The sequence below is a fragment of the Homarus americanus genome, unplaced genomic scaffold (assembly GCF_018991925.1).
Source record: "Homarus americanus isolate GMGI-L3 unplaced genomic scaffold, GMGI_Hamer_2.0 scaffold45698, whole genome shotgun sequence".
NCBI classification, from domain to species: Eukaryota; Metazoa; Arthropoda; class Malacostraca; order Decapoda; family Nephropidae; genus Homarus; species Homarus americanus.
This window is the reverse complement of record NW_024735554.1, coordinates 3328351-3348193: the sequence shown is the minus strand read 5'-3', so window position 1 is coordinate 3348193 and position 19843 is coordinate 3328351. Positions and strand designations below refer to the sequence as shown.

The window sequence follows — 19843 nt, the reverse complement described above, 5'->3', positions numbered from 1 at the left end:
GCCTTGAACCCCAGATTTTGTTGGCAAGGTACTGGTCAACCCCATGCACAAAACAGTTGTTAAATCAGTCCATGAAGACCGCAGCAGTAACCCAGGTCTTATGGTTATACTGCCAAAAGACGGGGAGGTGATTCTTATTCTTGGCCTTCAGGGCATGGGGGTTCAAGAGACCAGTAGAAGAGCTTGGGCTTTATGAAACCATCCCTTGAGGCATTACTACAAAGGAGAAGGATCAGCTGGCCTTCACTGCTCTAAACCCAGGAGCAGACCTCTCAACCTTCGAAATGAATGTTCTTTTTGGCAGGCAACCTTTTCCTGAATCAATTTCATAAATTCTCCAGGTTACAGTGCAGCGGCCTGGTGATCAGCTGATGCAGTTTCACATTGTGCAGGCTATAACTTTTCTTAAAGTTTTCAAACCAGCCTTTGCTGGCTTGAAACATTATGTCTGCAAAATTTTCCTCAGCCATACCCTCAATAAGGTGACTATATCTGCCTGGCCTTCACACGTATCACCTCCGAACTTAGGCAAATTTTCTGTGCCTTTTCCATTTTTTCTAGATTATGGTCACGTGGCATATTAGTACCTTTGCACTTTTCAATGTGCCACAAGCAACACTAGCTCTTATTGTAGCCTCACTTTTCTTAATTGTAAGAAACAAGGCTTCGTTTACCCCCATGATGTGTCCCACTGATGCTATGTCTCGCCACATGCTATCGATCACTTCAACTTTCTTTTCTAGAGTCAATACATTCCTTGACCTCTTTACTTTCTTCTCACCTTTATCACTAAAGGCAAAATCAATGTTATTACTGCAGAAAATACATAATAAATATCCAGTGTACGGAGTAGTAAAATACATCTACACGGCGCACTAAACCGTGGATACTCGAAATTCAATGTTGTTGTTGGTGAAATGGAATACAGGGTAAAAATCATGGATCCCTGAAGTCCGTGGTTGGTGGGGACTACTGTATCTTTATATCGACAAAATATATATTAAATGTTCCCATCTGCTAGGATGATAATACATCTCAGCATGATGTATTATAGATGAATTAATTAAGTTTAAAAGACTTGGTACCAATACTCCACAAGGAAGCAGAAGAAAGTTTATTAACTGATACAATAAAAACAACAATACATATCCCAATGTAACTGCTCCATACAGTACAGGATTTATCTTCCAATATACACTGCACATTCTAAGGTGTGTATACTCTCACTTTCCGAGACTAATTGGATCATAGAAAGTCAAGAAGACATTATGACACAAGACTGCTATGAAGCCAAGAGAGATAATGATGAATATAAAGTACTTCAACAAGTTTTTAGCTCCCCCTCCCCAAGAATGAGGTGTGCCCACTTATGTCAAGAAACCATACAGCATTAAGAGAGCCTCCAAACAAACACTTTATTACATCATCATTAAGAACACCCATATTAAGTTTGAATAAGAACCATGTGTTGAAAGATGCAAAACATAAAAAAGCTCAAGTGCACTGCTCTTTAATCACATGAGGGTAAAATATGTTTTTTGTAGGTATACAGATTAATATGCTTCAAGTGTTAACAATTAAATTTTTTAAACAGAAGCTCCATGGGTCAGATGATACCACTCTGGACTTAAAGTTCATTAGGTGCAAGTTCAGGCCTGTGCTCAGCGATGGTAGTGTGATGTTTAGTTTAAGCCAAACTTTCTTTCTGGGGGTTACCGCCTCATAAATTGTGGTACTGTAGCAGCAAGGAGTTAGTGTCAACTACATTACTTGAAGGAACCTCTTACTTTAAATGGAATTGGTTATGTTATAGCTGAAGGAAACATTTTATATGGCATGTAGCTATATATTATAACAGCACCAGAAATGAGAATTAGATGTCATTCAGAGCAGGTTTGAACCGTCTAACAGCTGTATTTTTACTGTAATATTTATTATAGTCGATTCTCATAATGAGTTGAGATGTATACTGTGATCCCTGGTGAAGTCTTAAGTTGGACAGCACAAAGAAGAGCCGAGCAGCTGCACGCTCAAATGCTTCATTAAGTTCCTTGATTTGCTCTGTGCTATTTAGGAGAACTGGTTGTGTGCCAAGGGGCAAGACTGGGAGAAGCAGAGCATTTTTACCCTTAGAATCATTATTAAATAAAGATTCAAGAATGGAACAAAATTTATGGATGAGCTTAAGTAAGTGTTGTAAACAATTGCTAACCAAGGTGTTATTAAGGAAACACTGGGCAGAGACTGAGACAAGGAAGTTGTGGTGGGCTCGAACCAAATGTTGATAATCGTGAGTCTTCCCGATTTCTGCAATTAGCTGCCAGTGCTGCGACTCCAAAACATCAACCTGAGGTTTTAATACATATATAAGCAATTTTTCACATTAACCCTTAAACTACGGCCAAAGTCTATCGATGTTTACATAGGCGACCGTGACCGTCAATAGACACTGCTATTTCCCGCCAAAACATTTAAATGTACAGTATATGGTGTTCCTGTGCTTTGTTTAAGGCCAACCATCACTGGTAAACACCCTGTTTCCCTACTGAAGCCTTTGTAGCAGTTTCTAAGCAAGGAAATAATTACAGGAACAAATATATGTAAGGGTAAAATAAGTGCAGTCAGTTAATAAGTAAAAACCCACTGACTACTTCATGGTATGCCGGCCAATGCCCAAACACTGAACACCAACATCCGAACTTCACTCAACAACACATGGGTCCCTGGCTATTATTGTGTGTTATTATAATGGAATTGCAATTGCACATGGAGAAAAACATCAACAAGATAAATTGTAAGGTAACTAAAACTTTTTCTTATTCCGTAATTTGGCAAGATTGTCAACAAAAAATTAAAGAAAATTTACTATTTTTGTAAGATTTAGTATTCCAGTTTTATTTTGCGTAAAAAGAGTAGCCAATATTTCCTGGGCCACAGGTTAAAGGTTAAAATAAATACTTATTTGTTAAATTACCTCTGATTAGGTCATCTAGGTAAAGTTGCTCTTGAAACACCTAGACAAAAAAATCAACCTTTGAAAAAACTATGAACTATTAACTCAATTGTTTCTACAAGCTAATTATTGAAAAGAGGAAAAAAATAGTACATGTGGATAATAGCAACATTTCATTCTATACCTGCCCCCCACAATGGTAGAAGGCAAGTTACATGCATATAAGTCCTGTTCGATCCTATATGTTGTGGGATGAAATTTCTTATGTAAAATATTTAATATTGACAAAAGTGATACAATACAGCACTGAGAATGAGAGAGAGAGAGGGGGGGGGCAAACTCGGTACAAACTAATTATAAAAGAAAAAACATTTGAGCTATATACCAGTTCATGAACTTTATTACCAAACAATACCTATCAAAGAATAAAGAAAAAGTAATATTGTGCTATACTTTTTCAAACTTTTTTTTGTGGTGGGGGGAGATAAAACAAACCCTTTATTCAATCTTAAAAGGTAAAATAAAATAGTAAGAAGAACAGTAAGAGGAAGTGTAAAAAAAAAAAGGAGAAAGAGGAAGAAGAAGAACCATTTTAAACATTTTATATGGGTTATAAGAAAATGGCAGATAAACAACAATTGTCACCACACAGTTATGGGCCACCTGGCTAGTTCAGACCACCAAGGATTTGCTGTATCACCTTTTAGACAATTTTTAAACAGAGTTACTGCAGCACGAGCATGAGGAGTGTTCAAAACTGTTGGAGTGACGTGCCGCATCCTGAGGTTAAGGTAAGTTACCTTAATAGGGGAGGAATTAAGCTGAGAACAAAGTTAACAGATGTACTCCAGACACATATGACCTTCAACTCTATGGTATATAAAAGGTAAAAAGCATATAATCTAATCTAACCACACCTACCTTCTACATAGTTTCCTGTCATGCTGTTTACTACATATATGGAGGAAGATACTGGTGTTACACTTCTATTTTTTCTTAATACATCAAAGAGTTTATAAGGAAATGTTTAATGAACTAACCTGTAAGTAATACTGGATGTTATCAATCAAGAGACTCATGTGATGCCTAAGTGTCCACTGTAGACGGTCTGCCTCACTCTTTCTGGAGGGGTGGGGGGGGGGTAAATTAAACACAGTTCATATATAATAATTTGCAAGGATTTTCATGAATTAAGATAAAAAAAATGGAAACTAAAACAATGTATAGTAAAATTAGGAAACGAATCCTGTTAAAGACAATAACAATGTAATGTATTATAAACTGCACACTTTGGGTTGTAAGTAGGTAAGAAAACCAATGTTGTAAAGATGCCCATTTCATTATTTATGTAAATTATGTTACACAAAATGAAATTAACGAGTTAAGTTGTTTTGCAGGTCAATCAATAGTAGAATTTCATCATTAGATGTGTAGTGTCTATGTGTGAAAATGACAAAAAATTGGATAAAAAATGGATTGAGCTGTTCATTGACAGAGCTTAGTCAATGTTGGAAGGAAATGCAGGACTTGAGGCACAGGTAAGAAAGAAGACCTCACATGCTGGCTGGATGCATTGTATGCTTCATAGACAGGTGTTATGTACGTTCTGGCTTTTAAGGGACTCTGGAAGGCATCACTCCCATTCATCTACAAGTCCAATAAAGAGGCTTGGGTGATGTCCTTTTTGAGGACTGGTTATCAAATAATTTTGTGCCTGAGGTGGAGAGATACTGTGCCTCAAGAATCTGCCATTCAAGATTTTATTGGCTCTTGATACCGTAATGCCCCTGGGCATTTTGCATTTTTTATTGATTTTCATTCAAATATTAAGGTTGTGTATCTGCCAACTAACAACCTCAGTTCTCCAGCCTATGAAACAGGGCATCATTGCTTCCTTTATAGAACACTACAGTACCACCGTAGGACATTTCCCCAAGCTATTACGGTAAGTAAAGGAATTTTGAAGGTTGTACATCACTGATGATGCAGTGAAGAATATAGCAGATGCATGGGACAAGATAAAGCAAAACTTTATAAATGGAGTGTGGAAGAAGAGTTGCCCTCAGTTTGTTAACGATTTCCATGGTTTTGATGAGACTGTTGGGGCAGTGACGAAAAAAGTGGTGACCCTTGGAAATCAACTCGAGCTTGAAATCGATGCAGATGATGTAACGGAGTTGCTTGATCCCCATACTACAGTTAACAAATAATGACCTGATGGAACTGGAAAAGCAGGTGATCGTAGAGGAAGAAGTTGTTACTCCAGAGCCCAAGAGATTCATCATCAAAGAACTGGTAGAAGCTATCCTGCTAGTTGAAAAAAGAACGGCAAAGTTTGAAGAGCAAGACTCAAACTCAAGATACACCAAGGTCCACAGAGTTGTCAGTGACTGTCCACGATGCAACAAAGAAATTTATCAAAAAAAGAAAAAATTCAGTTCAATCTTCCCTTGACAAATTTTATAAGAAGGTTGAAGGCAGACAGAACCAGTCCCTTCTAACTCAGCAGCAACCCCAGAACCAACAATGTCTCCATCATCATTTTCTTCACTATCATCTGATTAAGCCTATCTTTCTTCTCCTAGAAATGCCTGTTCCTACATGCAAGCCTCCATCAGGATTAAAACTAAGTGTTAGAAATTACATACAGTACTGTATTGTGTTCCTGTTTTTGCGGATTCTTATACAGGAATGCCCCAGCTATGGTAAAGGATGTGTTCCTAAAAGTTATAGTGAATAACAAATTTGCGACTATCGGGGCAATTTTCCCCATAAGAATTGATGTAAATATAGGGATATGAGTTCCCAGCTGGCAACTTTCACTACATATTATACTAATAAATATAAGAAAAGAAAAAATACCACAATGCCCTTTGGAAATAGTTGCACTACAAGCTGGACAGAGAGACCGGAATGGCTGAGGGCCTCATCACTGAGCACTAACTACCAACAATGTAAGAAATTTTTATTCCCTTTATGTTTTTGACCTCATGATAGTCTCTTTTTTTTCACATTCTGTATGAAAAATTGTGCGAGACGTAACGGAGTAAAAAGAAAACAAAATTGAAGAAAATTACAAGTACTGCAGTATCTACCCAAAACAACGAGTTGAAAAACAATAATAACGCAGCTCACAACTTGGCATGGTAGGGAGAGGCTGAGATCCCCAACACCACACCCCCTCCCCTCCCCCCCCACAATTGCATACTAACTACAGTGGGTATATGAAATTTTAATCTTGAATAGGGGTGTTAAAATATCAATCACAAATAAGTGGGATTGCAAATAGCGAGGTATCCCTGTACCTGTATGCTGTAACATATGTGTACAGTACTAATGTTAGATACTGTATTGTGTTCCTATATTGTATTTACTATTATTGTGTGTGTGTGTATGTATGTATATGTTGTGTTATGACTTACAGTACATACAATTCAAACTTATGAACATCTTGAGGAAGGGATCCCATTCATAACCCAGGACTGCCTGCAGAAGAAAACTTATTTCATAAAATTCTAAGACAGATACTGTACTGAGCAAACTTCATTTTGGAAAAAATCTTACCTCTGGAATTTAGTTCGCATCTGTGTGATCCATAACTGCTGCAGGCGAAACTGAGCTCTACGAACATCCAAGAGAAATGTGAAGATGGCATTGTACTTGTCCTGAACTGCTGAGGTGAACAGCTTGTGTAGCGGCCACTTCGCATGGTAGTCCAACCTTAGACTTCGCCAACTTTTATCTGAAAGATTTATCTAATACACCACAGGTACAGTATTTCTACCATCCAGCAGGCTAGCCTACACAGCATCTTCCAGTACGTATACTGTACACATCATGAAGCCTATCTTAACATCCCTCTATTGTAATGTCTAAATCCAATTATAAAGATATATACATTAGCTTTCTGTTACTTTTGGGGAAATGCAGAATATCACATTTCCGCACTTAGATAGAGTTCAAAACTGATGAATTAAATCCTTTATATTGTCTGTGAGTAGGAATCTTTCCTAGAAAAATGGATAAACTTTGAATTTGATCCTTCACACCAGAGCTACAGAACAGGAGCTAACCAATGACCATTCAAAAGTTTACAATATACTGTAATGTAAAAAAAAAAAAATGCAATGTGACCATCCCCACTAGTGAGCACTCTAGCTATTTACATATACAATGAATAACCATCATCATAGTGACACTAATAATTAAAGTTTTTATGACAAACAGGTTCTCGATGAGTGACGTATAAGATTTACTATTAATAACAACCCCAAGTAGAGCTTGTCCTTACCAAAGGAGTAGGACAAGTTTAACAGCAGGATACATTATACTGTACAGTATGTATGGACAATGTGCTGCAAGCAACTCCTCATCCCAGTGTCCCAAAGAAAAGGTTAGGTGTCAAAATTCAAGTGACAAGAAACTGAGGGAAGTTTCACTCAGCGACTGATAAATGTTGCCAAGTTATTAGACACCTGGTGACCTTGAAGCAGTGGCAATATCTGAGAATTGTAGACTTGACTGAAAGGTAATGGATGAGCCTGAAGTGGCAGACACAGAGAACTGCTAATGTGATGTCACAACTCATTATCCTCCTAATGAGTTGCAACAGGGAGGCATAACAGTTTTACTGAACAAATTTCAATTTCTCTGTCTATATAACTGATCAGTGAAATAATCCCAGTCACTAATGTCAAGCATGACTTGGGTTGCTGGGTAAATAAAGGTATCCCCGACTTAAGATAATCTGTTTTACAATATTCCGCGTTAACAACTATAATTAGGTTTAAACATCCTTGATCAATTTACGTTATGCAAAATCCACGTTAATGATAGTTACGGTGAAGCCAAACTTGCTGTCACAGAATGTAAACATCAGGGAAGTGCATCTTTCTCTTCACTTGTCAAATTCAGTGTCACCTACCCGTTTGCCGCTTCACCGGCACCCTGCATACTACAATCCTGCGCTTTATATCAACGTGATCGTTCCTGCCCTGGATCATGTGACCACCTTTATCATTATTTATCACTGAGCAGCCTTGTAATTGCTGTGTTACTATGCAGTTATTGGTAAAAGGAGAACATTAACATCCAGATTTTTCTCTGTTTTGGTGACTGTAAAGTGATTAGTGCAAAATATCTTACATAGCCACATGATCAGTGTGATAGTTTGCCATTTTGGGGGAGTGTTGTTCATCTTTATATTTTATTTAATGCATGTGAGTGCTGTTTAATTTTTTTTATTTATTTAATTAAAGTAGGATAACTTTTTTCTGCGTTACATGTCTGTGTCGGACAGGAGAGAAACGTATTCCATTGAAACCCATGTTAAAAGGGGCCTGACTTACGATATTTTGGTTTAATTTATGGTTTTTAGGAATGCAATCCTATCATAAATCAGGGGTTACCTGTACACTAAATGTTAGGTCCAGACATTAGGTCATCAATTGGGATTTCAATCTTCAGTCCTTCATTTTTAGTCAAATTATTCTCTTACTCTCCATGGGTGAAGAAATATTAATCCCACACCAATTTTAATAACCAGAAAAAATTTTAAATTAAAACATTCAAGAACAAAGAGCTTATAAAATATTTTCATCCTCTAACCTGGTTGTTCTTTGGTTTGGGAAGACTGAGTAAGCTGAGTCTTGAGGGAGAGAGTGAACTTCTCAAGCATCCCCTCCTCCAATAACACCTGTCGCCCTGCTAACTGGAATAACCCGTCAAAATCTGAAGAAGAATAAAAAAGTGGAATATCTCAAATTATCAACTTAAAGTCAAAATATACTCCAGGATTGATATATACAGTATCCATTGTATATCATTATTAGAGTAAAACCCATGGCAAGATCACTCACTGGCATTGGGTGCACTGTTAAGGAGGTATGGTGTGACAGATGGGATGAGTGTCTGGTAGAGCTCTCCACGGCCAAGCAGGAAAACAGCCTTCAAATCACCCACTTCTGCTACTAAACCTGCCCCCATTACTAATTTCCAAAGTTCCTGAAAATGAATATTGAAATGACTCAAATAACGCTGGGTCAAATAGGAACATTAAATGCAAATAAAATGATAAAGTGAAACAAAGGAACATTGAGGAAATCAAATACTTCCTGGCATTTTCACAATTTCTAGTTTAGTTAGTAAATCAACATTCTTTATTTTAATACAGTACAAGTACTGTACAGTAGCTGTTAAATTAGGTACCATAATCTTATAACATAGTCCATGATTTGTTATTGTGGTGGGGTGGAACACAGCTCTATGAAGCAGAGTTATCCAGGGAATGACCTGCTTCAAGCAAGGAGATGGCTAGACTGTCTTATTTTTAGAAAACCAAGATGTCAGGAGACAGATAAGGCAGGGCTATGATGCATTATCTGCCATAGCACCAAAACTCAAACTGTACATTATATAGTTCCCCACCCTTGAGAAATGTCTTTTGCCTAACACAGACCTCTCTCATGACCCAAGACTTATTTATAGAACTATACACGAGGCTCCTTGGACCAATTTGATGCTATAAATGGTAAGTTTTTAATGTATATAAGCTTATTTACCCACCTGAGAGATACAATGCCTGATTGTCTCAATGACTTGACTGAATTGAATGATGGAAAATGTTGGTTCCTGTCCCAGTGTATTAATGAGGGCTTTGAACTCTTCTTCTCTGCTCTTCAATACTTGGCCACTAAGGGATGATACAGCAGCAGTGTCCACAACACCTAAAACAAATCAGACATATCAATAATCCTAGATGTGATTTTGATATATCTGTATATATACCATTCACAAAATACCATAAATAAAGTTCACATTAATTGTACAGTGAGTATGCTATATACTGTAAGTATTAAATACCTATATGATTTAATGATGAATTTTTGATTCATGAATATTAGTACAGTATCTCAACACACTCACATACTCAAAGAAAACCTATGTTAGTTAAGTAAATAGGTGTGCAATTTATAGATCACAGACAAAATAGTAACTCAAACTAAGGGATGATGTGCAGGGAAGGAAAACAAACCATAAAGACTCTTAACCAAACAAAGGTCAATTTAACTATAAGTTGCTGGGTTTATTTTGATCTAAAAATCAGGGACTTGTCAATGACCTTCATATAACTCGACCAGAAAATTGGTCTACAAATTAAGCATAAAACACAAGTAAAATTCTCAATGTGACGTGAAATTTATAAATAAACAGCAGGTATGAGGCGGAGAATGCTGGGTGATGAAGTAAACCTGGAACAGCTCCAAGCCTTTATGTCTTTATGACTATGTGCTGTGTCCCTGTGTAGTTGTTGTATACGGTAAACACAGTAAAAAAAAAGGGGGGGGGGGGTTTGCTGACTTCCGTAATGATCCATGTATCACCTGATGTGTTCATATTGTTATACCATCAACTATATACAGCAGGATATGTCATTAGCAACAGATATGTGAGGACAGCCTCAGGCAAGGACAACAGGACTACCACCACAATACAGGACCAACACACATATTCCACTATCCCTCGTCCGTGGTGTCATATTGTTTCGCTACTTTTTTTACTGTATGTACAGATAAAACTAACTTTTTTTTAAGTACAGCAGAGTATCTGTTTGGGACTTAGAGGTTTCTGTAAAGTGGGTATTATCATGAACATGTGTCCAGGGTAAGCATGTAATAAACCAAAGGCCTTTTGTCAGTTTGGTTATATTTCATTAGTTTCATCAAATAACTGTACACTATCTGTACAGTGTTTCTTAACCAGTGGACTGTGAAGGTCATCGGTGTGGGATGCAGTTAAAAAAATAATTACCGTGTTAAGAATTCCAAAAACAGCCATTGCTTCACTGTCTTTTGTGCCAATTAATAGCTTTTAATCTATAAAAAAATTGATAAAAATTATATTTGAAATTAAGAAATTAGCTGTTTATACATATACCTGTACTACATACTACTGTATAAGTGTTACTGTACTCATTTACTACTAGAGGACATTACCTCAAGAACTGACAATCTGCCAATGAAATGCAACCACAGGCTTCTCACTAATGACTAAATCATTATATCATTTGGTTTTATTTGTTAAGATTTAGCGATAAAACCCGATCTCAGTAAAATCATTGCAATTTCTAATGTCCTTAAAATTTTCAATTAATGGTTAATAATTTAATAAAATACTAAAATGCATGTATAATAGAGGGTAAATATAAAAAGCACTCCTTGGAATAAATGGGGTTTTGTAAAATGTAAACTATAGAGAACTACTGCCAAACTTACTTCATTATTCTCTAACACTATTGTTAACTTTACAAATAAGCTTTCAGTGTGTTGTCATTCTCCTACAATCACCATATAACTTACTCCTCAAACTCACATGAGGAAAATTAGACTCGTCACTCACACCACCACACACGGGGTCATTAAGCCAGTTGTCTGATTGTCCAATTTTTCCTCATTACTCCAATGTGGAAAATTAAAGAAAATAAATTTATTCTATACAGTATTTTCAAATTTCATATAAAGAATGCTCAAATCATTATCATGTACATTTCAAAATAGCTTTCAGCATACAATTTGTCTGTACATATAGGTATATACTTTTTTTTGTGGGGGGAGGGGGGGTCATTAATTTGAAACTTAAATAAGTGATTATGTGAGCAGGGCCGCCTAGAGGGCAGGGAAGATGAGATAAATCCCTGGGGCCCAGGACTCTATGGGCCCTGGGAAAAGAGGGATAATGGTTCAAAACTGTTCAAAGGCCAAAAGGGGACCCATAAATTTATCTTTCTCCTGGGGCCATAGCCTGCTCTCAGCAGCTCTGTATGTGAGCAGCAGCTGCCTCTTGCCTCCATCAATCTAAGTACTATGTGAGCTGTAAGGATTCTGTTGTGGATTACTTTCCTGAAAGAAGAAAGGATGCCTAAAGGTGTGCATTGTGCAGCTATAAAAATGTCAAAATGCAAAAAAAGTACATGTACTCTACAGAGACCCTCTGTCTTTAAGATGAAGTAAATGTGTTACTCCAGAATAATAAGAGAATGACAGACTATAAACCATTTACATTAAAAGTATTGTTGAGAACTTGTCTTACCATTCTCTTTTTTTGCTTCTCTCTCAAACACAAGGATGGCCTCACCAATAAATAGAATCTTCTCAGCAACAGAGAGTGGTATGTGACTAGGAAGCATCTCCAGTCTTAACATACACTCTGGGCTCAGTGAGAGGTTTTCCATTCCTTCAAGACTCTGTTGATTTCCAAAAAGTAAGATATTTGTTTTATTTCTAAGGTTAAGTGATGTCAGTTCATAAGATAGAATCCTTGACCCTAAGCCATCCCTTTCCAGTTACCATTATCATGCATGTAATACAGGTATCACTTATTAAATTATTTATCTCAGAACTTCAATAATATGATCAACACTCAATACTCTACAACAATACTTATATTAAGTGTTACAAAATACATTAGTATTCCTAGCTAGCATGAGTTTACACAATATAATACTGTTTTTGCACCATACACGGCTCTGCTGGTAAAATCACATCAGGTTCTAAAGGTGTGCTTGGTGAAAAAGGCTTTGGAACAAGGAACAGTGAAGGCAAAAGAATACTGTATACCCTGTACATGATTTTGGAGATGCACTGAATATGGTTGAATACAACACATTGTTTAAGAGGGCAAATAGACAGGTTACATATGAGTCATGTGACACAGAAACCCAAACTGACTACTGTACTACATACTGTACATGTCAGGAAATCAGACAGGATGCTTTATTGAGACATAAAAGTGATAACAGGGGAAGAATATGCTTTGCAGCACACATTACTTGTGTATGAAATGTTGCCATAAAATAGCAGGAATAGGAAGCAGGTGTATATTTTGAAATGGAGTGTGGAAATTGAAAGAATAGAATGTAAAGGAAGCATAATACTGTATGTTGAGCTAAGGAGTGGGGAGACAGCAAGTGTAGTGAATTGCTGGATCATATACAGTAAAAGGATGGTCTGTTAAGTGCAGCTGATAAGGTCTGTGGCTGGATGAAGGACACAATCAGGCATGCAGTAACACGGTGATGGAATGATGAAGACGAGAGAATGATAAAGAAGAAGATTATATGAGGACTGGAAGAGTACTTGGAGGCCAATTGCAGGGCCAGAAGAGAAATTTATAAGGCTAAAGAGCACGGACAGGATGCATTTGAGGGTAAGATGAATAGTGCGGATAATAGAGGTGAATTACGGCATACAAAATAATAAGGAAAATAGCCAGTAGAAACAAGGATGTAGCTGGTAAGCAATACATGAGAAATGATACTGAATATTAGGAAAGTAAGGATGCTTGAAGAAATCACTTCAGTTGCCTGCTGAACAAGGAGTTCAACTATGATTGACAGCCTCGAAGCAGAAGAGCCGGTACAGGGACCATGTCCAAAGATTGAGAGAAACTGGGCGAAGAAAGTAATTGACAAAATGAAGAATGAAAGGGCTGCTGTTAGCTTTGGAATAGTACAGAAAGGTTGAAAGCATTAGGCAATGTGACAATGACAAGAGGAAAAGATCAAGAAATTTGTGGATATTAATAAAAGGCAATTTGAGTTCATGCCAGGCAGGGGGGAATACAGAGGCAATCAATTATGCTAGGCATCTACAACAGAATAGCTAAGGAAGGAGAGAAAGTTGTATTTTTTATATGGAGACTCAGGGAAGGCATTTGACAGGTTACCATGAGAGGAAGTGTAGTGGGCAGTAATAAAGCTAGGGGCTGAGGAGTGTTTTGAATGAGTAATTATGGCATTACTGTTCATGGGGGCTCAAGAACTGGTGTGAAAGCAAATAGAAAGGAAAGTGTGGAATTTGAGAAGTCCATCAAGGGTCCACCTTGAACCATCCTCTGTTTATTATGGTACTAGAGGCACTACCACAAGATTTTAAGACTAATCTGCCCCAGGAGTTATTGTATGTGTGTGCAGATAGTAATGAAGGGGTAGTGGAGAAATTTAAGAAACATAAGGGTGAAAAAGAATCAGGAAGCTGTTGTTAACAGCCATAAATTAATACTGTTTACAAATACAGGTACCCCTCGACTTACAACATGCTCGACTTAAAACAACTCGGACATACGACCGCCGTGGTCTTATTAAATATTTTTCAAATTATTGTATGCATTTTCGAGTCCCGACGTTAGTGATCGCACTGTGAACTGACAATTTTTTTTTGTTAATTCCCTTTAAAATGGCTGGCAAGAGTAAAAGTGAGAGTTCTCGTGGTGCTGAGAAGAAAAAGAGACACCCATTTTAGAATTTCTATGTATTATTTTTGCCTTTTCGACTTACGACCTGGTCGTCGGGACGGAACCCCGTCGTAAGTCGAGGAGAGACTGTACAGGACTGTATATCAAGAATGGAACACATAGTAATACTGCAAATGACTTACAAGAGCATCCATTTGTTGTATCTCACTGGGAGCCTCATTACTGGAAAAGTGTATGAAAAGTTCATGATGTGGGTCCAGCAAAAGTCCATGCAAGAGCCAGTGAGTCAACTGATCAAAGAGCACTGAGTGAACTTCCTGCTCTACCCTGAAATGTCATAAAATTATTAAAATTAATTAAATAAATATTTATTGTTATAAACAGTACTACAAAGGCTGGTATCAGCCATCACTTATCATTTCTGATAAGAATAAATTTTTATACTAGTAATTTCTTTAATCTAATTATAATACAGTATAGTCTGCATTTACGGGGTTTTTGTTTACGCGTTTGGTCATTTACGCAGTGCCTTACCAGAATGAAAATGCTTTAATTACGCGGTAAATTGAGTCATTTACGCGGTGAGCGGCTGGAGAGGTCAAGACCGCCGCGCCATTTTTACCCACGCGGTCCATTCTTGACCATATGTGGGAAGCGGCACGGTGAGTGGTGTGCATTGGGCCGCTCTTACGTTATCGCTGACGTCATATGACGTATCGGACTGTGATTGGGCCACGCATCCTTACCACCCACGCATTCCCTCTGCCGCTAGCTGTGATTGGTCTAATGTAACATGATGTGCCCTGCCACCAGAGGGTAGAAGTCGCTGACCTAGCAGGGCCTGTCTCATTGTTCTCAGTCCGCGTATACAGTTCCCTCTTGTGCCCGCTATTCCCGTCACAACTCACAATGGCTTCCGCAGGAACCCCACCACCAGAGAAAAGCATTGAATTACCTGGACCAAGCCATGATAATGTGAAGGAAATCATCGAGTTGGGGGAGAAACTTAAGCTCATCCTTGACAACGACCCAGACAAGCATCGGTATGAAGCGTCTAATAACCATCTGACGAAAGTTATGGAGCCGTATATCCAGATCTATCTCGACGACATCAATGCTAGTCGTCAAAGTAGTATTGAGGACTTCCTCGCCCACAACCCACCACAACCACAGCCAGCCCAAGTCAGTGATAGTGATATTGACAGTGAGGATATGGGCTTTTAGAGGTTTGTCTGGGAGGCCCTGCAAACCTCTGCGAGTAGTGAAAGTGAAAGTGATTCACCGGAGGACAACTAATCTGCCCTCTGCCTCGGAACCAGCCGCCATCCACGTGTGCCGACCCAGCTTTTCTACTAATGTAAGTGTTAAAAAACCTAATATTATTGATATTTCTCTTAATTATTAATTGTGTGTGCATACCATCATAAAATTAAGATGTTATTTTTACTACAACGTACGTATTGTGTAGGAAAAAGTGGAGTTTGGGGGTCGGCTCAGTCTCTATTTCAATTAATCCCATATATTCTGTTATTTCATTTACGCGTTTCTCGTTTTATGCGGGCCTCCACGGGTTCAATTGACCGCGTAAATGCAGACTATACTGTAGTTAGCCTCTTTTTACAAAAACCCTTTTGATGTAATTTTCCAGTCACATAATGTACAAATTACAGAAGAAAAACTATACAAACAAATTCCCAGTGATGAAATATGCCAAGATACCATTCCACACCATGCATCACACAGTCTGCTTGAAGCTGTTTCATACACTATGTCATTTGCACAATACTTTACACTGATCACTATTTCAGAAAAGCACACATGTTCTGTAATACACTATAATATTTTACTTACTTAAAGATAAAAAGAATAATCAATAAAATATCTGAAAGATATTAAACTTAGCCAAGAAAGTGAACATAAGAAGGTTGAGAGGCAAGGAGGGGTGGGCGGTGTCAGGAATGATACAGCACTTATACTGCCAATATCAACAAGCAAAAGTACAGATTGAAGCCTCTGCATTTGTGGTCAATAACAAAATCAGCCTTTTGCCTTTTCAGGACATCTTCTTATCAAGTGCCTATCCTTCAGGGCTCCAGCATAAAAGTAAAGGATAAAACAAATATATTTTTTTACATCTTAGTCAGGCCCCAGAGGCATGGCAGTTGCTCAGTTCATTCTTGATTTTATAAAACATACTTTAAATGAAAATAAACATTAAGTCATAGAGAAGTTAAATATCACAGAAAAAAGGTAAAACCCTAAGAGCTAAGAGTTTGGGGATAAAAATGTTATAAACATATTATATCCTGTGTTGATTAAGTAGTCTAAACTGAGACGTACAATACAATAAAGCTCTAAAGTTTACTTAAGTTTTCACTCAATATTCAATTTCTACTGGCTGTAGTATTGTACTGTATCTACATATTTATACCACTTTGCACTTATCTCAAAACTAACTAAAATCTGACTTGATAGAGTGTAAATAAAAAATAACCTCAACACTTTAATCTTTGGCCTGTTTAAACTTGTAAGACATTAAACAAGACTTAATGCACACTGGTCAAGAGTCAATTTTAGAATAAGAGACGATTTCACTAATGCCCCAAGGACATTAGGCCATCTTAACTCCAATTTCTTTTGTCTAATACTGTAATGCATTAAATAAAGTACAGTACACTACTGTACTGTATAACTCACCGCATAAGTACCTGCTTCACATGTGCTACAGAATTTGCTGTGTGCTTGTGAAGAACTTCCAGTATCATGCATCCATGAGCATTTTTCTCTTCAATCTGAGAAATGAAAATACTGGTCAGAATAACTGGATTTACATTGGCAGCAACTGTATTACTCTCTTGAATAATGTTCTGCAATTGAACTACAGTATTATGCCTCATGGCACTGGTGGGCTCTACCAGGAGGAGTTAAGCACTAGGATCTCACAGCTTAGTCACTGAAGTGCTACAGGTCATAAAATTCCATATGACCATTACAGTGCTACGAATCATATGAGTGTAAATGAATACTGCAATGTGTTGAGTCTGCAAACAAATGCAAGAATGCAAAACAAAAAAAAGAGTTGTCACAACACAACTTGAGAGAAGTCAATGCTAGAACATACCTGGGTCACCAAAGATGAGAGGGAAGCTAATAATGGAGCTGTGGGCTGAAGAGTGAGTAACAGTTCACTGAGAGGCAGGTGTGGATCACTCAGCAGTCTGTATTCCAGCTCTACTACTGTTGTGTGAAAAGTCTGTGCTGTTTTGAGAAGAGCTGCAGCAAGGGAGGACAGATATAATCCACAACGATGTTTTTTATCTGGAAAAAAATGAGACACAAAATCCAATTTTATGGTTGAAGGAATAAAATAAATAATCAGCAAGTGCCTGCTACTGCCTCAGGAGTGTGCAATACATAGAAGCAAACTGACACTATCCATGGGCACAGAAGGGAGATTAAAAAACCTTGTTCACAATTAAAAATTTCAACCAAAGTTTCAAAAATCTCTTTTGTGTGGGAGAGTGACATCCCAAATACCCTTCCTACTATAGCACTTAACATATAAGTTTTGGGATCTACCCATGAAATTCCCCACTTCAGCCACCCAACCTTTACCACCTATCATATAAATCTGTCATTTCTTTTACCCATAACAGACAAATCCTGAAACAGTTGTGGTCAAAATACAAGTTGCAATCCCCATCCACAAGGGGTTAAGAAACTTCTAATTACACATCTTCAGTACATTAGCTACACATTCTAGCCTTAATTACTGATATTTATTCTGTCAAGAAAATTATTTCAACAGATAAAAATTTCAAACTTGCCTGTATTGACTCGTACGATGTCATAAGTGTTACAGAAGTTTGTAATCTTCTTGTAGTGGGTACCAATGTTCAATATTTGGTGAACAATGGCAAACTCACTTGGATGAAGGAAACCCAGATCGTTTGACACCTGTAAAAAAAGGGTTTGTAATTTATTAACTTCATAAAACTTCCAGTATTAAGCATCAACTTTTATACATAAGCCTAATTAAATGTTTCAAATCACCCAAAAAATAACTTGAGTTGATAAATTATAGAAAAATCCTGACTTTAACACCTCATGGGATATGGAATACCTCACTCAGCCACACTATTATGAGGATTTAAAATATTTGCACACACAGTATTAGGTCATTGTTACCTTGATCTTTGACCTAATTTCTATAGCAAACTTCTTACCTTTTAGGGATAAATGGAGGATTTGCAATTTAGTTATTTTAGTTTTCCTTTGCTTTTGTTATGAACAAATATGGTACGTGCATAAGAGGATGCCATATTTGCACTTCTGTTGACAACCAGCTAAATGCTGAGCAATTAAACACTGAACAACTGAATGTTCCCAGCAACATGACCCCAGCAAGGTGGATAGCCCACCTGCTATCAAATTTCCCTCTTGATTTCCCACTTCCTAACTTTACCTTCCTCCTACATCGTCTTTCACCTTCCTGAGCAAATGGCTCTCTTCTCTCCATCCCAACATCATCAGCAACATTTCCTTACCTCACCTAACTAAACCTGCTTAAATTAATGTAAATTAACTTACCAAACCTAACCTAAATTAATATATTGTACTTCCATCCAAGGATAAGTAGTTAGGTAGGTTAATTCCATCACAGGCACAGAGCAATATTAACTGTGGGGATAATGGGAAAAAATAGGTACAGGACACACATACAGCATGCGTGGTGGGCAGACTATACAATGATAGTTACTAAGATGGCCTTCTCTCTGACTAATGTAACTTAGCCTAACCTAACCATTAACAACACAGTCCTATTATACGGCTGCTGTACTTATATAGCCATTGTGATATTTGGTGTACGACTGCCGTACTCGTAGCAACTACGAAAAATATACCTGAAGTGCATTTCCTCCACTTGTTTTGCTTTATTCTTATAGTACGATTTTTTTTCTTCTTTACATGTTTTTCATATGATAACTGGTTAATCCGCACCTTGTTGGTGTCACATAAAAAGCATAGTAACGTTGAAAAGTTATTCTTCAATATTACGTACAGGTATTTACAATTTCCTCGAGGGATGGAATAAGCTGTCTGTAACACAATAATTGTCGAAATTAAGTGCCAGTCAATTTATGATATTGGCCAGGTTTCGATGTTTTCCATATTTTTTTTTTCTATGGCTCTTGTAGATTTGAATAAATCTGACCTTTGTTTCTGGTGCTAACCGCCCTAACCTAACCTAACCAAAACGTGGCTACTATCCTAAATTGACCTAAGAAGCTTTGTAAAGTATTGCCCATAAGTGTTAAGTCAACCTGAATGTCATCACTCACAACTAACACTCAGCTGTCAAAGCTTACCTCAAAGCGAAAGTCTTCTTTACCTACAAACATATCCCCTCCAATCCCTTTAACTGCTGATATAAGGTCGTGTAACATATTTGAATGTAATATTCAATACGTTTATTAATCCAATATAAGACCCAGTAGAGGAGGGAGGGCAGGGAGCGGCTCCCGGGTCTGTGGCGCCAATAGTGTTGTGTGGGACCTCCACTAGTGAACTAAACATTGGGAACACAATTTATAAATTGTAAAAATTTACTGATAAGAAATATTGTTTATATTTTGTTAT

At 37.5% G+C, this 19843-nt stretch overlaps 1 protein-coding gene across 1 annotated transcript; it reads right to left on the bottom strand.

Moving 5' to 3' along the window:
* Window positions 1-1099: 1099 nt before the first annotated feature.
* LOC121871393 (gamma-tubulin complex component 4-like) lies at window positions 1100-19780 on the bottom strand. The gene is made up of 12 exons (XM_042373625.1): window positions 19573-19780; window positions 18031-18160; window positions 17325-17521; window positions 16901-16995; window positions 14386-14530; window positions 12041-12194; window positions 9518-9678; window positions 8812-8956; window positions 8561-8683; window positions 6518-6695; window positions 3994-4075; window positions 1100-2347 (listed from the first exon to the last, which is right to left on the bottom strand). Exons 1-12 carry the CDS (start codon window positions 19648-19650, stop codon window positions 1874-1876), a joined length of 1962 nt encoding a protein of 653 aa, XP_042229559.1. The 5' UTR covers window positions 19651-19780; the 3' UTR covers window positions 1100-1873.
* Window positions 19781-19843: the final 63 nt, after the last annotated feature.